Below are 24,454 nucleotides of genomic sequence, written 5' to 3' on the forward strand. Positions count from 1 at the left end.
GTCACAGAGCTCAGGGCACAAGTGAAGTCATATCTCCATATTAAACTAGGGAAGCTGAGCCTCAGATGTGCAAAATGTTTCCCCTAAAGTCACAACATAGAAGAGAAGCATGAATACAACCGGAGAACCTGTGACTGTGTGTGTGAGTCCAGTCCACTCAGGCTCCTGCCCCTCGGAGAGGGGGCGAGTCAAGTTAGTGGGGGTGGGTTCCTGCCAGAGCATGAGAACAGTTTAGGGAGTCTGAGTCGGAGGATGGGAAAGACACAACTTACTCCTTACAGTATCTGCAGGCCAGAGCCTGCTGACTTTACTAGGATCCAGATACGCACACTGTGATGATCCCTGCCAAGGAACTGTGGCTATGGGAGAGGAGATGACCGCAGCATCTGACCATGAACTGGGGCTGTGAATGTCTTGTCACCTCACCTCTGGTTCCAACTGGCCTTAGGGGGCTACTGCAGAAAGCCAGAGCACAAGAGATGACAGAAGCTGGAGTCTCAAAACAGCAACAAATAAGTATTACACAGTAACTAGAGGGGGAGAAAGCTGGGAGTGAACAGGTGACTCCAGTCTAGATAATGCCACACAGCCTTCGAATGACATTTCCCCCTGTAAAGACAGCAACTCGTACTTCTACCCAAGCTGCCCCCAAAACAGGAAATTAAAAACCCTACTGAGTTTTTGACCCCAAAAATGAAGAGCCACAGGCCCTGAAGATCATGGTACCATTGCTGGCAGTTTTACAGAGTAGGCATTCAGATCCTTTGTTTGCTTGTGCTACCTAATTCCACGTGGCGAGTTCAAGTTGAGCACTGGCCAGAGACTGCAGTAAGGGACTTTGCGCAAGCCCTAGGAGAGGGCTTGAAAGCCAGGATGGATCTGGGGGGCTGAAGGTGGCCACGGTACCTCTGCCTGAGGAGAGACGGAGGGGCAGAGTTACTTGAACGTCAGTGTTTGCTATAGAAGTCCTGAATGCAGCATTCAGGGGAGACCTGGGCCAGAGGCAGTGTTAAGGAGGCCACTGAACAAGCTCAACAGGAAGTGAGGTTTCTGGCCTTTGGGAGGAAGATTGAGGCTATGGAGGCAGGTAAGAACAGCTAGAGCAGGTTAGGTCCTGGCAGGAGGGCGGGACTGCTCTTTGTGGCTACGGTGTAGTTTGGAGGCTTGTAATGGGATTCCTCAAGGAGACCTGCTGCTCTTTGGGTGGGGACCATCTTGCCTAGCAGAGCAGGGTCTTGGGCTATGGCCCCTAGGAATGCTGGGCAGAGTCAAAGCTCCCACTAGGAGGCACAATTAGAAGTAGGATTTGAGGGAGGAGAGCTATTGCCTTGGGAGTGGCTTAGGCTCCTCTCCCGGTGGATAGGAGAAGTCCAGCATCACCAACCCTGGTCATTTAAAGAGTCCTGGGTTGGACCCTGAAAAGGCAGGAGTTGGGGTTAAGGCAGGAGATTTTAAACACAAATTGTAGGGAGTGTGGGTGGTCACCTCTCTAGTGAATGATGGTGAGAAGAAGAGTGAAGGTGCTTACAGAGACACCAGAGCATCAGATGAATGCTAATAAAATTTTATTGTGGGGGAGGGAAAACAAAAACAAAACATTCTACAAGATACAAATTGTTAGTGGCACTTACAGAAGGGAAAAAATCTCCCCACTCTGTTCTGAGCGAGCACCTAGTTAAGGGCACTTTACAGCCTCCAGATAGAGTTCCCATTGAGACACCCACGTTTTGCTTTGAGGTGATGCTTCTGCCATGGGCTTGGGTTCACCTGTGTAAGGAGCTACCCAGAGGGGCTAGAAAAGGCACAAAAAGATTGGCAAGGAAGAGAGCAGAGTCTCAGAAGTGAGGCCAACAGGGAGCTCCAGGCACGGCCAGCTTATCTACATTAACACCCCTGCCCCTTTCCCCAGATGCAGGTGACCACGGAGTTTACATTATTCCCACCCCCACCCTTGTCAACACACGCAAGCTCTCCCGTGTCCACACAAGTGAATTGCATACAAGTTTTCCCCTCACAAGAAGCCAACTGCAGGTATCTGGAGCCTTCTAAGGGTTCTCCTTTGGCACAGAGGCTTGCTGAGCGGTGCTGTCCACCTTCTCATCTTCACCTTGCTGGGCCTCCTCCCCATCCTTTCCAGCAGTTGGAATAGCTGGTAGCTCTACCAGGCTGGGAGCAAAAGGTCCCACAAGCCAAGGCAGGGGAGCATTCTGCACCACATAGTCCAGCAGCTCATCCATAGACTGCCGGGCCTTGGCCACCCTCTCCTGGCTCTGGGTCAGGATGGTGCTGGACAGGTCTTGGAAGGAATGGGCAGCGGAGAAGGAGGCGTGGAGTTCTTCGACATTGTGACGGAGCTCCTGCACCTTGTCCTGGATGCTGGCAGGGAGGCCTTGGACATTGGACATTAGGTTCAGGCAGGTGGTTTGCAGCTGTTGGGTGATGCCACGGAACATGACCAGTGTCTGAGATTCCACCTGCTAGGGAAGCAAGTACACCCATGAAGGGAAGCTGCTTCCCAGGGCATGTGACGCTCACCCCATCTAACAGGTCACTTTGCAGTAGCCCAGGACTCCTCCCCCTGCCTCCCTCCATGGCAAGATACCTCTGGCTGCGCAGCATCAGAGTCCTCTTTCCCCTCAGACCGCCTCCTGCTCCACTCCAGCCACATCTGGTGCAGTTTCTCCTGGCCACCATGGAGCTTCTGGTCCACACCCTGCTTGACACATTCAATCTGGCAAGGGACAGAGGGAACAGAAAACCCAAAGTCAATATATTTGTGGTCAGCAGCAAAGGAGGAGTCCTCAGGCCAGATCCTCAGCTGGAAGAGGTCACTAGCTCTCCTGAAGTCAGAGGCACTGTGCTGACCTACACCAGCCAAGGACAGTCCTTGGTCCTTGATTGTGACTTGAGAAGTACGAACCCATTAGGATTTGCCTTAAGCTCCAGGACAAAGCGACCCGGGAGGTGGTGTGGGGAGATCTGCATTCCTACCAGTTCTATGGTTTGGTGGAGCTGGGACAGAGCCTCTTGGGTGCTCCGCTGGGCATTCCTCAGCTTGCCCAGGGAGTGCTGGTAGGCCCGGTGGCGGAGCTTGGTGGACAGGGACCCCAGGCGCACAAAGTAACTCTGCTGTTGCCTCTGCTGCTCCACGGACGCCATCTCGAAGCCTTCCACAGAGGTGGCCAGCTTAGCTGGAGAGAACAAGAGCAGAAGAAGGGTCAAACCAGCCTGCTGGGCAAAGTCCCATCAGCAGAGCAGGAGATTTCTGCCCAGGGTCTGCTCTGCCTTCAGCAGTGAGGGGGGCTGCTCCTCCAGTCATTGACTGGACTTGGGCCAGCATTCTCTCCAGCTCCGACAGTTAAATGGGACTTGCAGGGGACCCAGTCACTGACCCTGGGTCAGTGTTGCAGTGGATTTGACTGTCAGTGGTAGAAAGGAGTCGGAGGCCACCCTCCCACCCCCATCCCTCTGGGCAGCTACTGCCAGTGCTCTCCCTTTCAGCTCTTCAGTGCTACCGAGCAGCTGACAGTCCAGCTCTGCACCGTCACCAGGAAGCTCTGGGCCAATACTGATCTGTTGGCCACAGGGATCAAGAACTTCTGTGGTACTGACACCTGAAAGCAGCCAAGAGGGGCTGTTTCCACATGGACCATTTTGGTCTCCACCTGTTAGGTAGGACAGAGATCATCGCCAGCAGCGTGTGGGTGAGCTGTGTTCACCGACGGTATCCCCTAGTCCTTGGGCATGGCAGGTTAACCGATCTCTTCCCAAACAGCGAGAATCAACGCTTCCAGTTCGAGGCTAAGAAAGTTCAGGCCACACCCAAGACCTCCAGCAAAGGCAGACAGGACCCAACACTCAGTTCTTTGGGTCATGCGACACCCCAGGTGAGTCACAGGGCAGAGGGACAGGACCTGGGACCCCCGGATCTAGAAGCCAAGCCTCTACTGCCCAAGCTGCAAGAGCCAGAGGTCTGTGAGGCCGAGCATTGTTGCAGGCTCAGATCTAGTGGCTGGGACACAGAAGCCACCCTTGGCCTGGGTGACAGAAGGTCAGAGTTGAAGCTGATGGTGCTGCTCTTGCAGATGGTTTACAAGTAGCACACACCTACTCTCCCCCCCCGCTTTGCAAGTCACCTTGAAGATGGGCATTCAGCTATGCCTGATTCCCTCCTGCATGGTGAGGAGAATGCTGGAGTAGAGGCTTCCAGGCCTGCAGCTGGGCTCTATCCCACTGAACAGACGTTACCTACCGGCCACACTAGCTTGTGGCCTAAATGCAGTGGAATGAGAAGGGCTCTTTTCACAGACCCAGCATCCTTTACAATCCCTACCTCCTGCCAACCCCAGGCTCCCTTTGTTTCCCTGGGAGCACAGGTGCGCTCAAGCCTGGAGTGACACAGTAAGGTCTCTCCAAATGGCTCCTTGACAGCAGTTCTGCCACTCAGGTCCAAGCTGGGCACAGCTCTGGCTCCTGTTGGGCACAGTTAGTGCCAATGGGCACAACACTTAATAGCTTTAGCAATCGGACCATGCATTTGCTACTGCCCTTGGACCTGCTTCTCAGCTGAATTTAGACTGCTGCTATTAAGAGCAAGCCTGTGTTTCACAGCCTTCCAGTGCAATTCCACTTGAAGCAACCCCATCTTACTCAGCATGTGTCTCCAGTTTTCTGACTTGGATACAAGTGTTCTCCATTCCTCTGGTTCATGCTTCAAAGCCCATCCAGCTCTGTGGCAAGGAACTGGATTTTCTTCCAAGCCAGGCATCAGAATTATTAAGTCCCAACCCAGACAGTCTATTCATTGAACTTTTTGAATCTTTGCACTTTGAGAGAGGTAAGGGATTGACTGTATACAAATTTGCAGAGGGACAATAGGGTTGAGGTCTGTTATTTCTCACCTCCATTTAAAAACATTTTTGCTGTTAACAAGTATGTTATCTCTGGAGACACAAATCCACAGTTTTGAGAACTGCAAAACGAAGTCTAGAAGATACCATTAGAGATGCTGAGCCCCACTGGGGGGATAGAAAGATTAACCTAAATAATCTCTACGGAAGCTCTTAGAACCCTATAAGATTGGGTCCCTGATCCATGAACTATTGGAACTCAATTACATGAATATATTGTCTCATCTACAGAATTAATAAATCCCTATTCCATGAGGAGATATTTGAGCTATAATGTATCTTTAGATTGCTTTTTGAGGAAAAACCTTTTTATCAAAGAAATCATTTGATTTTTTTTAAATCCACTGTGCACATGTCCATCATCCCATGCCAGGGGCAGAGAGTCAGACCTTAGCTTTGGTTACAGTGTGGATAATGGCCTTGTTCCTATCAAGTCATGCTAGGCTAGTGGCCTGCACAAGAGGCAGGCCCCTTTACTAGCCCTCTCCCCCAAGGTCACAGGAAGAGTGGTGGTGTTGAAGGGGAGACTGCCAAAATGGGCCCCACCTAGACCAGCACAAGGCCAACAGCCACCTTAGCTTATGGCACCTTCTTGGCATCTCTGCTGCAGAGCCAGAGCCAGCGTAAGACTTAAGGCCACCTACTCCTAGAGGAGGAATACATGTGGTAATCCTCGGAGTACAGAGTCAGCTGGGGTTGTGTTTCTGATCATTAGAGGGGGGTAAGTTATGGATTGTTGCTGGGTTCCTGGCAGTTCTGAACAATTGACATGTCTGTGCCAAACCAAACCTGAAATTTTTTGGTGACTCAAGAAAGTTTGAGTGGGGATTTGAACTTGGGATTCCCACATACTAAATGAGGGCCCTATCACCAGGCTCAGGGGGCAGCACCAAACACACCCTCCAGCCAGCCAGCCATTCTGTGACTGGCCAAAATTACTCCAGTTACATTCAGAGCTAGTTTTGGGTTGACCAAAACTGTGTTTTAGGTCAAAACTTCCAGCCTAATGGTTTCAGCCAGCTCTATTCAGCATACACTGACCTAGTTCTTGATCCGTCATGGGGAGGTAATGATCCACCAGCTCTTCTGATTTCCCCAACATGGCATCCACTCCAGTCACCACCATCTGGCCCACTCTGGACCCCATGACTGTGTTCACGCTGCTGGTCACCACTGATCTGGTCATCTCCATGCTATCCTGGACAGCTCCTTTGGCCATGTCCACCACCCCTGTCACCGCACCCTTTGCTCCACTGACAGTGCTGGAGATGGCATCTCTAGCACCAGTCACGGTAGAAGACACCAGCTCCTTGGTGTCAGCCACAACCTAGGATTGAGTGAAGTGTTCAGTGGCAAAGGTTAGTATTAAGCCAGCAGAGGCAAGGCAGCACTGGTTAATCTTAGGACTACTTTGCCTTCTCCAAATAAACAGGCACCATTCACCCAGATAAGAGCCTGGAGCCTAGAGATATCAGTCACTAGGCTTTCATCTCCACCTGGGATGAGTTTTGCTGGTTATTAGCTAGCTCACTGCCCAGCCAGCTGGCCTGCCCAAAGAAGCTCCTAGAGCCAGGGAGGAGAAGTCAAGCCTTTTCCTGGCTGGCCCCCACCCCTTATCCCCCAGCTGCCATAGCTCTGGACTGGTCTGTCCAGGGAGTGAAGACCCCTTATTTCACATCCCTAGTTCTCCAAGCAGAGGTGCTCACCTTTTCAGTTGGCTGTTGAAGAATTGGCAGCTTCTCCTCCAGTTTATCCAGCCCCTTGCATGCGTACTCATTCACCGTCGCAACTAGACAGAGAGAGTTTGGTTACCTTATCCCCTCAGCTACCTGGGGCAGCAGAGTAGGTTGCTGAAGGAGTCAGGTTTCAAGGGGCACCACCGAGCAGTGCCATGTTTGAGGAGGGAGGCCGCAGGGCTGCCAAGGAAAGCCCTGGCGAGTCCAAGTTTGGGAAGAGTTCTAGAGCATGGCCACTCGGAACAGGCCCCGAGACCAGAGCTGGGTCAGCTGTAGCTCTGTAGAGGGGTGACATCTTGCCAGCTGCACTCTTGAGGCAGCCATTAGGAGTGTATTAGGACCCTCCATTTCTCAGGAGGCCCAAAGCCTGACAGTTACCCCAAAAGCCAAGAGATGCAATCAGCCTCTGGTAGGAAGCCAATACCGCTGTCATGGCCCTTGCTCACCAGTATTCCTTTGTCCTCTCCCCAAGAAGAATTCAGTATGTGGGACCAGGGACACCACCATCTTCACACCAAGATGGCCTCAGCCACAGCTGACCTGTTGAGGTCAGGATGTCTGCAGCAGCTCCTAAGAGCTACTACTGGAAGAGAGCAGGGATGGAGCCCCTTTGCTGAGCTTAGCAGCAGCAAGCTGGTAGGGATTGGACACTGGTGCGCCGCATGGATAATTAGCAGCTGCTGTTGTAGCTGGTACATGAGGGACCAGCCTATGGCTGACCTGATCAGCACCATGAGCCCGTCTCTGGTATGGTATCACCAAGTAATAATTGCTGCCTTGGAACATAAGAATGGCCATACTGGGTCAGACCAAAGGGCCATCTAGCCCAGTATCCGGTCTTCTGACAGTAGCCAATGCCAGGTGCCCCGAGGGAAGGAACAGAGCAGGGAATCAAGTGATCCATCCCTTGTCGCCCATTCCCAGCTAGGGACACCATCCCTAGCCAATTGCCACTGATGGACCTATCCTCCATGAACTTATCTAGTTCTTTTTTGAACCCTGTTATAGTCTTGGCCTTCACAACATCCCCTGGCAAGGAGTTCCACAGGTTGACTGCATTGTGTGAAAAAACAGTTCCTTTTGTTTGTTTTAAGCATGCTGCCTATTAATGTCATTTGGTAACCCCTAGTTCTTGTATTATGAGATGGAGTAAACAACACTTATTTACTTTTTCCACACCAGTCATGATTGTATAGACCTCTATCATATCCCCCCTGTAGTCATTTCTTTTCCAAGCTGAAGAGTCCCAGTCTTAATATCTTTGTGTATTTAACTGTGGAGTTAGTTTGCTAAAGGCTGCTCAGCACGGCTCAGTCTCTTGAGTTGGCTGGAGTCCCGGCACACTGGATTAGTTACATTGGATACAGTTTGAAAGCACAAACCCAGCCAGGGGGAACGTTTCACAGTAACTCTGCCAGAGCAGCATTTAAGCGATAGCCAGTAAGTCCAGCCCTCTCCTCTGTAGCTAGAAGAGGAAGAGGGACACCCCCACCCCCAGCAAGTGAGTGTGGGTTATCAACGGCCCCCTTTCAGTTACTTAGGCTTCCACTGAAGGAAGTCAAGCCTTCCCCCAGCTAGCCAAACAATGCCCCAGGGAGTTAGGCAAGAGTTGAACGACATGCTCTGATACACAGCATGTCAGGCCAAGCTCGGAACGAACAAACCTAGGAGTGACTCCCAGGGTCCTGTTCCATCTCCTCTAAGGGGCTCCAGCAACTCCCTCCCCTGGGGGAACAAAGCCTTCCTTGGCCTGATCTTCCAAGGTGAAACCAATTCCCTCCCCCACCACCCCAAGATTGCTCAGAGCTAGCATCAATACCAGCTCTCTTTGCAAGATCTGGGCTAAAGGCCACATGTGCAGACTGCCAGAGCTACTCAAGGTCAGAGATTTTAATACTATGAACATGGTGCAGGGGGAGGGTATGTGCTCTGGCTTTGGGATGCTTTTACTCCTTCCAGAGCCTTGGATCTTTGCAAGGTCATTCGATAAGAAACCCTGCACCTGGCCAGCTCAGCTTGACTTCAGGAACCACTGAAAAGCTTTGCTAGTTTCTGGTTGCCACACTGGCCAGTCGGTTCTGGGCCACCTCCGCCCCACACCCTCGTAATTAGTAAAGAAGGCTGCAACAAGGCCGTTTTTAAACTCAGGTTACCCTTGACAAAGCGCACTGGCTGTATGCCAGGGTATTTGACTCAACAGCAGCACCATCTGTGTGTTCCACTGTTAGACAGGCAGCTACAGCCTAGTGACTTGTAATGAAGTGCCTCAGATCTCTGGGGTCAAGATGCATAGCTGTCACATGGGTCACGCTGTACACGATGTCTGGAACTCTGTGGCAGACCATCTAAGGCTTCTTTGTAAAGGGGCCTCCTTGCTACAGAGACAGCTAGGCTGGGCACCTCACCTGCTTGGCAGGACTGCAATAGACCTTCTGAGAGGAGTTCAGGGTGGATAAGCCCCTTCTACAACAGGTGTGACGTTTCAGCTGAAAAGTTAGGCGTCCCAACACTCCCTCAGCTACCAGACCCATGAACCAGCAGGAGTCTCCCACCCAGCTGCAGTTCACTAGCTACTCCAGCTTCCCCAGGTCCCGCAGCCTGACCCATCCCCATGCTGCTGCCATCTCACGCACTCTGTGGCTCCAGTTTGGCCAGGATTGGTTGGGCGCCGCCGACAGCCACAGCAGTGATTGTCTTCACGCCTTTCTCCGCCACGTCGCAGACGGATTTGATGTATGGGTGATTCTCTTTGGTGGAGGTGTAGGCCGTGGAAACCATGTCATAGGTGGAGCTGACCAAGGGCAGGTTGGCCACCCTGCTCACGACATTCTAGTAGAGGACAAAAGGAAAAAAAGGTAGCAGCCAGTTGGAGGGGCTGGCACCATGGCTTCCCTGATGCCAAGTTCTTAGGACTAAGGGGGGCTAGACCTCCTAGCAGCACCATGAGTGGGAGTAGCCCTGTAAGCACTTCTATGCTCTAGGCACCAGTGACATCTTCAGCCCTAGAGCATGGCCTGATTTTCCAAGACTGCCAAGCTCCTGGACCTCCCATTGACTTCCGTGGGTGCTGAGGACACCTGAAGATCACAGGTCTCCTGAGCAAAGGCCTGGAGTAAAGCAGCTGAGGTTAGGTTTCGCTTAGGTCTTGACTGAAGAGACTAGGTGCAGGACACATCCCCATGCTGACTCCAAATTAACCCAGATTATATTAGCAAGTACAGTAGCATCAGATCTGATCTTGCCACCCTAGCAAGGGTCTCTAGGTTGCTTGATGGCTAGGGGACAGCCAGGTGCCTTCGTTAGTCAGTTCTGGTTCTCCCCTGCACTCCTCCACCCTGTTGCATGGATACAGGGGATTCAGTCTTGATCCTCCCCCCACCCCCCTAGGAAGGGGACCAATACCATTGCTAGCCTGGTTAGCAAGAGGTGGGGCTGCGCATGCCAGGGATATACCAAGAGTACCAAGGGCTGCTCCCTGCGATCATCGGGGCATACCTACCCGCTGGGCGTACCTACCCGCTGGTGCTGCTCGGGCTCCTCGCTCTGAGGGGAAGTGTGGGTTGCAGCATTTTCCTCAGAAGACATGATAAGGCAACTGGAGGATGAAAACATTGTTGCTACATAGAACTGTAACTGCTACATCAAACAAACCACCACCTCTGTGAACCTTTGTCTTCTGCGGTCCCGGCGCATAACTTAATAGTGACCATGCTCAGCAGCATGGCTCAGCACTGCCCCCTCCCACCCAATGCAGTGGCTTTAGCCGGTCCTCTCGGCCAGTTGCACAGCAACGTTTGCATTGGTTGCCCAGGCTTCCCAAGAAGCTGCTACAAGGAGGGGAGGACTTGCAGGTGTTTCATTTGCACATTACACACAGCACTAAGGGAACAGGAGACCTGCTACCTAGTCAGACCCATCTCCACAGCTGAATATCAGAGTTAAAACCCAGCTACAGCTGGGCAGTTGGTTCTGGCTCAGATGCACTTTTCCCCCTCACCTTCTTATTTATGCACTCCCTATCTGTGGCCCCACAAAGTCACAGGACCTCCTGGTCAACCTCCTCTGGGCCCTAGCTAAAATGGCCATCTATAAAACCAGAGTGAGGAAGTTGGCCGATGGAGTTTCCTGTAACTGTGGGGCCTATTTCCGATCCTCCGTCCGTTCATGTATCTGGGCAGAGTTCCTCTGGGTGGCGTCCACTAACTCCCTTGACACCTTTGAGAAGCAGTGGGCGCTGTCCAGGGTTCTCTGCTCGGTGTCCCCATCCGGTTCACTTTGTTTGACCCTTTGACCACACTCCTGTCCCTGTTATTTCATTAGTTGTCCCCCAGATTTATTTGGTGTCCAGGTCCTGTGGATCCCCCTCTTTGACTGGGGGGATCCTTTAGCAGTGGATGGGCTTCGCCCGCCCACTTCCCAGATCCTAATAGGATCATCAGCAGGGTTAGAACAAACATGGCTTGGGAGCACCATGTCAAGTGACCCATGTGACAAGCTTGATAAAAACATCTACGGGAGCAACAAGCCCTGACAGGAGAACCACATACAACTTAGGAGGAGAGGCTGAGGGAACTGGGCTTGTTTAGGCTGCAGAAGAGAAGAGCGAGGGGGGATTTGATAGCAGCCTTCAGCTACCTGAAGGGGGTTCCAAAGAGGATAGAGCTCGGCTGTTCTCAGTGTTGGCAGCTGCCAGAACAAGAAGTAATGGTCTCAAGTTGCAGTGGGGGAGGTCTAGGTTGGAGATTAGGAAAAACTATTTCACGAGGAGGGTGGTGAAGCACTGGAATGGGTTCCCTAGGGAGGTGGTGGAATCTCCATCCTTAGAGGTTTTTAAGGCCCGGCTTGACAAAGCCCTGGCTGGGATGATTAGTTGGGGATTGGTCCTGCTTTGAGCAGGGGATTGGACGAGATGACCTCCTGAGGTCCCTTCCAACCCTGATCTTTTATGATTCTATAGCTCATTTGGAGGAGATGTACTCCATTGCTACCTCACTGATGGGGCAACAGTTCCTGATTTGAACACCAGAACTATGGAGGGGGGAGATCCATGAGCTGGGAAGAGTTATTCCCCATTTTGATATTTCAAGTTCTGGCTTTGGTTTCATTAGTTTGCACCAAAGCAAGTTGCTCATGGCGCATCTGCAGCCATTGTCTAGAAGGCCCTCAGATACTTCTGTGATGGACTCCCATCCGAGACCCGAAGCAAGCAGCCCTGTTGCCTGGAGAAGGTTGTTCTTCTTCAACACTGCTCTCCTTATGGAGCCACTCAGGAGTCTGCTTGTTTAAGCAGGCAAGTGACTGCATTTGAGCCACAGCTGAGCTAACACCAGGCTACATCTTAAATAAAGACTACCTGAAAAATATAAATGGAAGCAGGATTTGTCCTTACTCCTCTGGTGGCCCTAAGATACTTCCTGAGCCTAAGCAAATCCCCCTTCCCGGCATGAGGCACTTTCACACCATTCAACCAAGGTCTCAGCCATTTTTGTTAGCAGCTCATGACAGCTGCTCAGCAATGAAACATCACAATCCATTGTGCTTGCATTACAAGCCTTCCCCACCCCTCGGAAGTGGTTAGGTTGTGACAAGGCTTCAACCTGCCCCACCGCATTAAATTCAGTTTAGGACAGAGCATTATGGCCTCCATTTCTCCCTATCATTTAGTCCTGCATAGCACGGACATCGGTTTGAGGTTTCCAACCCCATCCATGAACAGGAAGAGGCGGTGCTTTGATTTATTGGTGGTCTCAACCAAACCTGCCCCACTCGGATGTGCTGCCCCCCTAGGGACAACTAGAACTCAGAGCGGTTTCTGAAATGCCCCTAGCTGTTGCTGGCTTCAGAAGTCCAACCCTTTTCCTCCAAGCTGATCAATTTGCACCCTGTGAAGCTGGTCATATTGGCTTCATACTTTCCTCTTCCTACAAGTCACATGGCTACTTACTGTCTCAGTGACCCACTACTATCTGGCACAGGGCACAATACCATGGATACTCAGACTTGTTAAAGGGACTCTGTTCATGTAAAAGATTCATTCACCCATCCATTCACCTATTGTTACACTTGAATGTTACTGTATCTGGAAGTTTCTAGAACCCATCAGCTCTTTTGAGAGTCTAATCCAGTGGTTCTCAAACTTTAGCGGTGGGACAGGGATCACCAGTAGAAACTTACGAGTGCGACCCCCCCCCCTTCTCAATTGGTGGAGGCTGACCGCTCACAGCCCCCCCACAGAATCACCTTGTGACCCCCCGAGGGGTCATGACCCCCAGTTTGAGAACCCCATGTCTAGTCGGAATGGCACTGTTGGAGGAAACAAGCTGGCTCCCAGTTTCAGTTTATTTTGTGACTTTGACAGTGCTTTAGATCTAGTCAGTTTCACCAGAGTCTCCCTTGGGGTCTATCAGTTTCCCCTTCTGTTTGGGTGGGGCCCTCCAACCTGGGGGATAGAAACATTTAAGAGTAGGAAAGCGCAACACCATAAAACTGGACAGGGTGTGGAGGGGAGGGGGTGCCTCAGAAGCAGGCACAGCCCCCCCCAGCTACTTAAAAAAGCTAACTAGATTTTGGTTCTGTCTCTAAGAATTCCAAGCAGGCTCAGCCAGTTTAAACCGAAAGTTAAAGGCCCTTTTCAGCAGAGGGGTTGGGATGGCAGCAAAGCCCCACCAGCTTCTTATTTATTTTTTTTAAACGATTCAGCAGAAAGGTGGTTTGGAGCAGCTCACTCCCTGGCCACGTTTGCAACAATGCGCTTGTCCCCAGGAAACCAAGTGAAAGGGGTTCGTTATCTCCCCACCGACACTGAAGCCACTCCACAGAGAGGAGAAGAAAGTTACTCTTGATCCTGAAGAGTCAGTGGCCTAGGAGGGGGAAGCCGCTTGTTAAAAGGGGCCTGGTTTCTAGCCCCCTCTTGTTAAGGAAGGGGAAAACGTAGCTGAATTGAAGCATTTGCCACAGCAAGGGAGCGAGAGCAGACAGACACTCCAGCCTTCACCCAGCAACCTCCTCCCCAGGCCCACAGCCCAGCGGTGGCATTAGCCGATGCCCGCGGAAGGGCGCTGAAGCGTTGGGCGACTCGGCAGGGCAACGGGGCTTGAAGTCCACAAGTCCCTTGGTTTGAGACGGGGGCTTCTCAGAGCCCAGCAACACACGGGTGCAACAGCCCCGGGCCCCCATTTAAACAGGCCAGCTGCCAGCTCCATTTCACAGGGATTGCCTCCCCCCGAAAGAGAAGCTGTTCCCCGAAGGGCAGCGCCAAGCCATGTGGGCGGTCTCTGCACACGCCCTCCCGGACACGGAGCGCTCCTCACTCCAGCTAGGCAGAGCCAGGCCCCCTACGGAAAGCCGCCCCACTGCTGGGCCGGGGGGGGGGGAAAGATCCCCCCACATCATCTAGCTCAGACCCCAGGGGGAAGCCCCAGCTCGCCCTCAGCCCTGGCTTAGGGGCAGCGCGGCCAGATCCGCCCCGCCCCGCCCCAGCGGGAGCCGCCCCTGCAAGTTTGCTGCCAAGCCCCCAGCACGGCCCAGCGGCTGCCCCCCCCAGCTCCAGGACCCGCGGGGACCCCACTCACGCCAAGACTCCGCCTCGGATCCGATCGCGTCCCCGTGGCCCGAGGGCTCAGCTGATATAAAAGGCGGGGGGCGGGGACTTGGTGGCTACACTGCAAGGAGCGGGAGCCAATCAGCCAAGGGGAGGCCTCCGCCGGACCAATCAGAAAGGGCGGAACGCAGAGCACTGGAATGTTGCGGGCTCGTAGCGGGCGTGGGGTCGCGCACGTGTGTTGCGCGGCGCTTGCCAGTCGGGGCTGGGCTGGGCTGGGGCGGGGCGTGTGACTCACACTCCCTGGCCTGCCTGGCTCACGGGGGGGTCTCTCTGTTGGGCGGGGGGAGCAGTACACCAGGGACATTGAGGGGGTGTTGGAGGAGAAAAGTGTGTGTGTGGGGGGGTAAGTACCGGAAGAAAAGGCAGCATGGGCGGGGGGGCAGGGAGGAAGGTCTCTACATAATGGGGCGGGGGGCGCAGTGAGTGAACCATGGAGTGACAGGTTCCCTTGTTTTTCTGATGCCGCTTTCCTAGCTGGAGGCTGGGATCCTGCAGCTCATACCAGTGCAAATCAGAGGTAACCCCACTGGGGTCACCCTGCTGTACCGGGGAGCAGCGTTTGGCCGTGAGACCTCCCCACGCTGCTGTTCAGTTCCCTGCGCTCTGATCTGCCCTGGAGTCTGGCCCACCCCAGCGTTTGCTCTGGGCCTCGCACGGGGCACCCAGGCCCCTTGCTGACTCCGGCCTACCTGGTTGAATGGGAGGTGGGCCGCAGTGGGGGCTGGTACAGAGGAGGTATGGGAGTAGAGTATTGGTCACAAACCAGTATAGCCGAGCACGGCCGTGGTTGGGAACTGGGGCTGTCGGGGGCCTTTATGCAGCTCTGGCTACGTTCATGGCCCCAGTGAAACTAATGCACTGGCTGTGTAAAAATGATCGGGATTTCCAGTTACAAGGGATTTGCCTGACTCCTCCAAGCCCCAGGAAATAATATCAGGGAGACCAATGGTGAATGGCCACCGCCAATCCTTCCCCGAGACAGGGCTGCCTTCCTGCCCAAGCCTCCCGGAGATGATGGGGCGTGTCGGACGAGGAGAGAGCTTCTAGCCACCCTGCTTCCGCAGGTCAGCCCCACAAAGCCACATGACTCGAGGGGCCTGATCTGCAGAAGTGCTGAGCGCCTTAGCTCTCATTGACTTCCACTGCAGTTGGGAGGACTCAGCGCCTTTGAAAATCAGACCCTTAGAAAGCAGCAGGAGCCCCTGAAAAGAAGGGAAGCTCCTCAGAACAGTGGGGCTAATGGAATGGGGGGGTGTGGGAGATTAAACAGCTGAAACCCCACTTTACGTTCAGAACGGCCCAGCCCCAGCCCAGCGCCCCGACATCCTGAGTGATCCACAGGAACCTGAGCTAATTTTCCTGCTGCAGGTATCGTGTGATTCCCCCACAGCCAGCCCTCGGGGTGGGGACGGGCGGATTCACAACCACACCGCGAGGTGCACCGGGGCACTGAAACTCTGGCTGTGCTGGTAACGTCTTCTCAGAGCCCAGGAGGAGGGCGATGGAACGGACATGGAGGTTTCTGTACCGCTGTTTCCTCTTATTCGGGGCTAAGTTGCCATAGCAACTCCGAGAGCATGGTGCATCTGAGCCACTTGAATGCACACACAATGGCTTCTGGAAAGAGACCAAGGGGTTCTGATCCACCGGCTGAGCACCCTCAGGTCTCACTGACTTCAAGGGGACCGAGGGCTCTCAGCACCTGACAGGATTGGGTCAGCGTCTGCCCTCCTGTCTGTGGAGAATGGGACTGCGGTGGGAACTGACTTGTTGAGCCAAATACAGCTCTGGTGAGAAGCGGGCCCAATCCATTGGCTTCAGGATGTTGTTTCTGCTTATTCCAGGCCAAATGGGCAAAGCTGAGTAATTTTACAACCCTCCCCCTGACAAAATTGGAGTGTAACAAAGTGAGTAAACTTCCCTAAAGTTTGGAAGGGGTCAGATTCAGGGTGCCTCAGCGTGTACAAATAAACCCACGCCATGAAGTTCAGATCTGAGCTTCCCCCTCTGAGTGGGGTGGTTTGGGTTCAGTGCTTTGCTTTGGGCCCCTTCTCGGACAGGGAAATATATTGACACTGATGAGTGCAACAGGGTGTGAGGGGAAGGGTTTGTTGGTGACACATCAGAGGAACTGCACGTAGCACATGCATGGCCCTCCAGCCAGTCACGTGAAACTGAGTGACTACGGGAAGTGAGGATTTCCTGTTTCACTAGAGAGAGAGAGAGAGAGAGAGTGTGTGTGTGAGAGAGAGAGAGTTTGGGGTGTGTGTGTGAGAGACTGTGTGTGTGTGTGTGTGTGAGAGAGAGAGAGTTTGGTGTGTGTGTGTGTGAGAGAGAGAGAGAGTTTGGTGTGTGTGTGTGTGTGAGAGAGAGAGAGAGTGTGTGTGTGTGTGAGAGAGAGTTTGGTGTGTGTGTGTGAGAGAGAGAGAGTGTGTGTGTGTGTGAGAGAGAGTTTGGTGTGTGTGTGTGAGAGAGAGAGAGTGTGTGTGAGAGAGAGAGAGTTTGGTGTGTGTGTGTGAGAGAGAGAGAGTGTGTGTGTGTGTGAGAGAGAGTTTGGTGTGTGTGTGAGAGAGAGAGAGTGTGTGTGAGAGAGAGAGAGAGTTTGGTGTGTGTGTGTGTGTGAGAGACAGAGAGTGTGTGTGTGTGTGAGAGAGAGTTTGGTGTGTGTGTGTGTGAGAGAGAGAGTGTGTGTGTGTGTGTGAGAGAGAGAGAGTTTGGTGTGTGTGTGTGTGAGAGAGAGAGAGTGTGTGTGTGTGTGTGAGAGAGAGAGAGTTTGGTGTGTGTGTGTGTGAGAGAGAGAGAGAGAGTTTGATGAAATGCCAGTTTAGATTTTAAAGCTGGAATCTAACAAGCTAAATTTGCCAATTTGATAAGTGCTATAACTAATATTGGGATGGAATTTAATTCGAAGAATCCCTTTTATTGAGTCCAGGGATTGCTAGCCTACTGATTTTAAGGCTGGATTCTTTTCAGATCTTACCTTGGGGGCCATATTTCTCAGATCAGGACAGTTAGTTTTTCTTAACCAACCAAGAGTGTATTAATTCACCCAGCACCACATCAGTGTATAACCCACAGTTCATTGATCCAGTGCAGGTACAACAAATGTTCTAGGCAGGTACTCAGCATAAACGACACATGAAGCCTGTAAGCAGTTACTGTAGGCCAGTGTGGGGGCCATGCAGTGATATCAAGGAACTATGCAAACACCAGGATTTCATATTGCCGTTACTCATCACCAATTACCAATTCTTTAGTATCTCTAGCGCATTTATGACACTTCCAGTAATTCTCCGAGGAGTAAAGTTGCACTTGGACTTATGTACATGTCGTTGGTAGAGTTTGGTTTGAAAGGGGCTAGTTTGAAACATCAAAGGCAATTGCTTGAAGTTCGAAGTGCTCTTAGGCCAATGTACTTGGACTGACGAAGGAGAAACATTCACATAATCATAAATATATAGCATGGCTCAGTTCAGCGTTTCTCAAAGTGGGCTCCCCGAAAGTACCCCAGGGGGTTCACAGGCCCTACTGATTAACTCCTCCTCCTCCGTCCCGCAACTCCTCCCCCTCCTTCCCAGTGCCTCCTGCACGCTAAAAGGCCAGTGGCGCAGTGGGGCTAAGGCAGGCTTCCTACCTGCCCTGGCTCTGTGTTTCTCCTGGAAGCGTCCGGCATGTCCCTGCAGCCCCTGGTGGGGGGGGGTCTCTGTGTGCTGCCTGTGCCCCATGCCCTGAGCGCCAACATTGGCCGGGAACTCCCCCTCGCCTAGGAGCCCCAGCCAGAGGGATGTCGGTCACTTTTGGGAGTCGCCAGACGTAAGCGCTGCCTGGCTGGAGCCCGCACCCCCTCCTGCACCCCAGTCTCCTGCCCGAGCCTGGTGAAAGTGAGTGAAGATGGAGGAGAGGCAACCTAGTGACAGAGGATGTGGAAAAAGCTAATGTACTCAATGCTTTTTTTGCCTCTGTCTTCACGAACAAGGTCAGCCCCCAGACTGCTGCACTGGGCAGCACAGCATGGGGAGGAGGTGACCAGCCCTCTGTGGAGAAAGAAGTGGTTCGGGACTATTTAGAAAAGCTGGACGTGCACAAGTCCATGGGGCCGGATGCGTTGCATCCGAGAGTGCTAAAGGAGTTGGCGGATGTGATTGCAGAGCCATTGTCCGTTATCTTTGAAAATTCATGGCGATCGGGGGAAGTCCCGGACGACTGGAAAAAGGCTAATGTAGTGCCCATCTTTAAAAAAGGGAAGAAGGAGGATCCTGGGAACTACAGGCCAGTCAGCCTCACCCAGTCCCCGGAAAAATCATGGAGCAGGTCCTCAAGGAATCAATTCTGAAGCACTTACACGAGAGGAAAGTGATCAGGAACAGTCAGCATGGATTCACCAAGGGCAAGTCATGCCTGACTAATCTAATTGCCTTCTATGACGAGATAATTGGTTCTGTGGATGAAGGGAAAGCAGTGGACGTGGTGTTCCTTGACTTTAGCAAAGCCTTTGACACTGGTGCCACAAGTACTCCTTTTCCTTTGACACTGTCTCCCACAGTATTCTTGTCAGCAAGTTAAGGAAGCATGGGCTGGATGAATGGACTATAAGGTGGGTAGAAAATTGGCTAGATTGTCGGGCTCAACAGGTAGTGATCAATGGCTCCATGTCTAGTTGGCAGCCGGGATCAAGTGGAGTGCCCCAAGGGTCAGTCCTGGGGCCGGTTTTGTTCAATATCTTCATTAATGATCTGGAGGATGGCGTGGATTGCATCCTCAAGAAGTTTGCAGACGACACTAAACTGGAGGAGAGGTAGATATGCTGGAGGGTAGGGATAGGATACAGAGGGACCTAGACAAATTGGAGGATTGGGCCAAAAGAAATCTGATGAGGTTCAACAAGGACAAGTGCAGAGTCCTGCACTTAGGACGGAAGAATCCCATGCACCGCTACAGACTAGGGACCGAATGCCTCGGCAGCAGTTCTGCAGAAATGGACCTAGGGGTTACAGTGGACGAGAAGCTGGATATGAGTCAACAGTGTGCCCTTGTAGCCAAGAAGGCCAATGGCATTTTGGGCTGTATAAGTAGGGGCATTGCCAGCAGATCGAGGGACGTGATCGTTCCCCTCTATTCGACACTGGTGAGGCCTCATCTGGAGTACTGTGTCCAGTTTTGGGCCCTACACTACAAGAAGGATGTGGAAAAATTGGAAAGAATCCAGCAGAGGGCAACAAAAATTATTAGGAGACTGGAACACATGACTTACGAGGAGAGGCTGAGGGAACTGGGATTGTTTAGTCTGCGGAAGAGAAGAACAAGGGGAGATTTGATAGCTGCTTTCAACTACCTGAAAGATGGTTCCAAAGAGGATGGATCTAGACTATTCTCAGTGGTAGCGGATGACAGAACAAGGAGTAATGGTCTCAAGTTGCAGTGGGGGAAGTTTAGGTTGGATATTAAGAAAAGCTTTTTCACTAGGAGGGTGGTGAAACACTGGAATGCGTTACCTAGGGAGGTGGTGGAATCTCCTTCCTTAGAAGTTTTTAAGGTCAGGCTTGACAAAGCCCTGGCTGGGATAATTTAATTGGGGATCGGTCCTGCTTTGAGCAGGGGGTTGGACTAGATGACCTCCTGAGGTCCCTTCCAACCCTGATATTCTCTGATGCATCCGATGAAGTGAGCTGTAGCTCACGAAAGCTTATGCTCAAATAAATGGGTTAGTCTCTAAGGTGCCACAAGTCCTCCTTTTCTTTTTATGATTCTATGAGAGCGAGCGATGGGGGGGGGAGTGAGCGGGGGCGGGGTCTTGGAGAAGGGGCGGGGCAGGGGCATGACCTTGGGGAAGAGGGCAGGGCAAGGGCTGAGCAGGGGAACTTGGGGATCCCTGAAAAATTATAAATCAAAATGAGAGTCCTTGCATTGCTAAAGTTTGAGAACCGCTGGCTTAGTTCAAAATTAAAATCCAAAATATGGTTTCTGGTATGTCAGTGGGGAGAGTGCAGAGTGCAGACTGAAGGAGGGAACCGTCAGGTACTGATTTTAAAGAACACAAAGAGAAATACAATCGGTGAAATGAAATCACACTACTTCTGTCCTGGTAACCCAGACAGGGGAGAGCTGTCTAGGAGGCTGGCCCAAGTGTCTGATAGCACTTCTGGACTCTGCAGCTTATTTGTGGATTCAGTCAACTCAGGGGTCCCAGACGGTGTCCGCTTGGTTTATCTGCTGGTTTCAGAACCGATTTATATTAGACACTTGCCAAATAGCTTCTCTGCTGCTTCCGTCGCTTGCCAATAGACGGTGTTGTTGTATAACACATGACTTTGATCCCTTTCCTGCGGGTTCATATGCTCTATCCATTTGTTTCTTTTTTAGCCCCACTACCAATTGGCATTTCCCCTCTCTTTAAGCAAATTCTTTTAATATTTCAAAGATACACCCTGGTTAGTGCTTGTGTCCTTCAGTGTTGTGTTTCCTTCTTGTGCCAGACCGTTCCTATTGCTTCTGCAGTTCTACAAACAAAAATCCTTCTAATTCCTCTAAATTCGCTCGGCATAGTTTGCCCCTTCTTTGATTGCATCTAAGCATTTCATTCTTTAGGGCTTACAATACAAGAGACCTTACTTGGAAGGATATTCACATATGGAAAGACTCTCCCTTGGATTTCAGAGGCATGTACAGCTTCACAGTCGGGGGGAAAGCTGGTGGCTTTGGGTTCTTCTGGCGTATCAGGAAGTTTGGTCTCTGGAGCCTTTGATTTTTCTGGGTCCTGCAGTAAATTATTCCTTAAACAGCTTATGTGATTTATAATACCTCCACTTCCTTTGTGAAACTTAATGTACTTTCCAGGGACACAATGGCCATTTTGCATAGGAAAACAGGCAGTTAGTTTTTCTTGTCTGTCACCTGGTAGCAGTTCTCTTTAGCTAGACCAGGAGTGATGGGAGTTTTGTCCACAGATCAGTTATGGAGTCTTAGCTGATAAAGTCTGCTGCAGTTTCCACAGTATGCATCTGATGAAGTGAGCTGTAGCTCACGAAAGCTCATGCTCTAATAAATTGGTTAGTCTCTAAGGTGCCACAAGTACTCCATTTCTTTTAGCTGGGAAAGACTCCTTGGGCAAGGGTTGAAGTTTTCCTTTCGCCCACGTCAACTTCAGCTTCGTTCTGCTCTCCAGACAAGACGTCTCCCATGCTGAGATGGGCGTATAGATCCCATTGTCTGTAGCTGTCAGAGGAAGCTAACAGTTTGGAATATGCATGGGGGTGATTAGTTGCCTGGAGAGGGGACAGTCTGCTGATTAAAAGGAGCGGAGAAGTAACTTATAACCAACAGATATCCAAGGCATATTTGACATCTAGACATTAAGCCTGCGTCCCAAGGCCCCATGGTGCTGCTGCTGACACTGGTGGGCCCTCGATCAATGACTTCCACTACAAGGCCCTGAAATGAGCTTCCCAGATGCAGCAGGGAGGGTGCCTAGGGCCGATACCAGCGGGGGAGGGGGGCAGGAGATGGGACAGCTGTATCGCAGAGGAGACGAAGGAGGAGTTGGACCCACCGCAGGACAGTTTGGAGCTCTGCTGGTGTCCCAGCACCCCCTGCAGCAGGGAGCTCTGTGCTGGCGATAGAAGCCCCCCTACTTGAGCCACTGAAAACTGGACTGGCCCAAAGCTCGGAAAAGCGGGGTCAGTCCTGCCCTCCTGCCCCACAGGTGGATGATCTAAGAGGTCCCCCGTCCACGCCTCATTCCTCATTGTGCTGACGGGCTTGTGGGTGTAACTGACCTGGGACAGCTTTGACGCGGGGCCTAAGGTCCGAGCAGGGCCACGCTCTAGCGGGGACATGCTGCTCCCGGGGCAGAGACGGGGCAGTCACTGCTCTAGGAGACTGTGTATGGCCTGATGAGAGGCCTGATCCAAGACCCACTGAATCAACCCGAGTCTTTCCACTGATTTCAGTGGGCTTTGGGTCAGGCCCCCTGGGGCATCCCCTTCAATGGAGCTAGGAGGGTCTGCTCCTGTGTGCTTTGGGCCGTCTCGCTGTAGCCCCAGACACCCGCTCCTGTTCTGAGAGGCTCCTGCGGCCGCTCTGGCTGATTACCGCTCTGTTCCCAACAGAAGCCAGGTGGAGGTGGAAAGAACAACAGAAGGCCAGCTCCCTGTGCGCTAGCCCCTGCCAGACTCTGCAGGCGTGTCACCCGGATGCACTGACGGCCCAGGGACAGAGTAAACCAGCACCTGGGGCTAGCCGGGGGTGGCTGCCTGGTGCTGGGACTTCAGTTTCTCTTACGTGCAGTGGAAATGGTGTGGACATTTCTGGGCTCGGGGGCATTGCTGGGGACTCCGTGAACGTGTGTTTCACTGGCCGGCTGGGTTAGGGAAAGGGCTGGTTTGCCAGTAATAATAACAGCACTAGTGCGTCTGGGGCCTGATCCTACGAGGGACTGAATGCCCTCAACTCCCATTAGCTTCCCTATGATGCTAGGGTGCCCGGCACCAGCATCTCTTTCCATGGACGAGCTCAAGCAGGGGTGGAGCTTGGTCCAGCCACTGGCCCTGATTTGCCTTTTGCAACCTCCCTGAAGCCGGTGGAGTCACTGGGGTGTACAAGTGGTGTAAGTGAGAGAGAATCAGGCCCCACGATCTCTACCCTCCCCCCACTCCCCAGTGGCACAGGTGCCCAGCTACGGGCCCATTGGAATGTGCTGCCCTGTTGTTCTGTGACGTGCCACCGGCTTGGAAGCCCCTCGCGGGCTGGCTGCTGCACAGCCGGTGGCCCCTGCACGGATGCTGCACTGTGAACTGTAGGTGGGACTGGGCCAACGGCAAACGCTTTTCACTCTCATTTGCTCCCCCTTTTTCTCTGCCCCCACAGCACCTATTACTGATCTCTAGTTTGGAAAGGGGGCCACGCACTGTGGGATCGTGGGAGGAAACCTGCCCCAAAGCCTGTCACTCGTGGCAATAAGAAGAGATATCGACTTGGCATTATGCAGCTGTAGATTTCTGAGTGTTTATACACATGCACAGACATTATCACCCCTCATCTTACAGCAAGCCAGCCACCGGCCCTGGAGGCTGGGGCAGAGAACCAGGAACAGAACCCAGGAGTTCTGACTCCCTTTTGGCAAGTAAGTGGAGATCTGGAGCTGACCTTGGCCACTGGGTCCATCTCTTTGGAAAGGGCTGAACTGATCCCCTTGAGTCAAGACCCCTGAACTCTGGGGAAGCTGGGGGTCCAGATGCAGGTGCTGAAGTTGCATCTCAGGATCATCTGAAGAACAAACCGGCTTCTAGGAGGCTCCCAGCCTGAGTTTGGAGACAGTTAAAGTTCTGAGAAGGATCCAGACTTTTGGAGGGCTTTCCAAGGCCACTAGTTGAACTTCACCCGCATCAGCCCTTGGCCTCCTCTCCCTTCCCCCATCGAATCAGGGACCTCTTAGTGTCCATCGTGTTCACCTTGATTATTTTCAAGTTACGGCAACAACCAGCAACCTCTCTTTATAGAACAAAAGCCCAGCCACCCACTCTGGGGTCCAGAGGCACCACTCACTCCCGGTTTTTATTGGCGTGATAAATCAGGACAAATTGTGCAGCAGCTTTAAACAATTCAGTTTAATTTAAACCTTCCTTAGGACCCTAGTTCCGCCATAAATTTGCCAGCGAGACGTTAACGTGTTACATTCAGTGTTTTGTTTCCAATTAAAAAAACACAACGGCTGCAATCAACATATCATGAGGGCCAGAACATTCACAGGGACGGGGTGACATTGACCAGAGAAGCTGGATTTAGTCATGGCTTACATTTCTCTCTCTAGAGAGCTATGCTTTCCTTTCAATGCCAAACTTCTCTGATCTTTGGGACCAGGATGGGATGCCCGGTCCTAAGACCTTTTAGGGGATAACAGAGGCCTGGGATGGGGGACCCATGTTCTTGGACCTTGTAGGGGGAGCATCTATCCAGCCTGCAACTGCTTGCCTTTGCTTCTACAAGGAGATGCATCAAAGGCATGTGGCTGAGGTGAGCTGACTCCTCTTGATAGCCAGATCAGGTCAGTCCTATTAGATTGCTCCTGGCGGAAAGGATCTCTTTCTGAAGAGGCCGGCCAAGGGGAAGGGTAGGAAAGGGAAACCCTGGCCATAGCCAGCTCAGAAGGAAGCTATGTGTATGTGTTGCTGATTGCAGAACGGTGGGATGTTTGGGATGGGGTGGGGACC

General features: G+C 52.3%; 1 protein-coding gene across 2 annotated transcripts; it reads right to left on the reverse strand.

The window, feature by feature from the left end:
- Positions 1 to 1,543: 1,543 nt before the first annotated feature.
- LOC144280301 (perilipin-3-like) lies at positions 1,544 to 14,261 on the reverse strand. Of its 2 annotated transcripts, none has more exons than XM_077842215.1 (8): positions 14,218 to 14,261; positions 10,163 to 10,241; positions 9,280 to 9,475; positions 6,617 to 6,699; positions 5,952 to 6,237; positions 2,992 to 3,191; positions 2,603 to 2,731; positions 1,544 to 2,474 (listed from the first exon to the last, which is right to left on the reverse strand). In XM_077842215.1, the coding sequence occupies exons 2-8, from the start codon at positions 10,229 to 10,231 to the stop codon at positions 2,046 to 2,048; spliced, it is 1,392 nt and encodes a 463-aa protein (XP_077698341.1). In that variant the 5' UTR covers positions 10,232 to 10,241; positions 14,218 to 14,261; the 3' UTR covers positions 1,544 to 2,045. The 2 variants fall into 2 exon arrangements, with proteins under 2 accessions (XP_077698341.1, XP_077698340.1); XM_077842214.1 differs by having other exon boundaries at positions 1,544 to 2,477.
- Between the last annotated feature and the right edge of the window lie 10,193 nt (positions 14,262 to 24,454).

Source organism: Eretmochelys imbricata, chromosome 25 (genome assembly GCF_965152235.1).
Source record: "Eretmochelys imbricata isolate rEreImb1 chromosome 25, rEreImb1.hap1, whole genome shotgun sequence".
Taxonomy (NCBI): Eukaryota; Metazoa; Chordata; order Testudines; family Cheloniidae; genus Eretmochelys; species Eretmochelys imbricata.

Excerpts from the sequence above, each read along its gene's own strand:
- LOC144280301 (XM_077842214.1), bottom strand. The coding sequence starts at position 10,231 with ATGTCTTCTGAGGAAAATGCTGCAACCCACACTTCCCCTCAGAGCGAG. Across the intron at positions 9,476-10,162 it reads AGCCCGAGCAGCACCAGCGG|AATGTCGTGAGCAGGGTGGC; the intron begins GTAGGTACGCCC and ends GTCCTCTACTAG. Across the intron at positions 6,700-9,279 it reads GGCCAAACTGGAGCCACAGA|TTGCGACGGTGAATGAGTAC; the intron begins GTGCGTGAGATG and ends CTCTCTGTCTAG.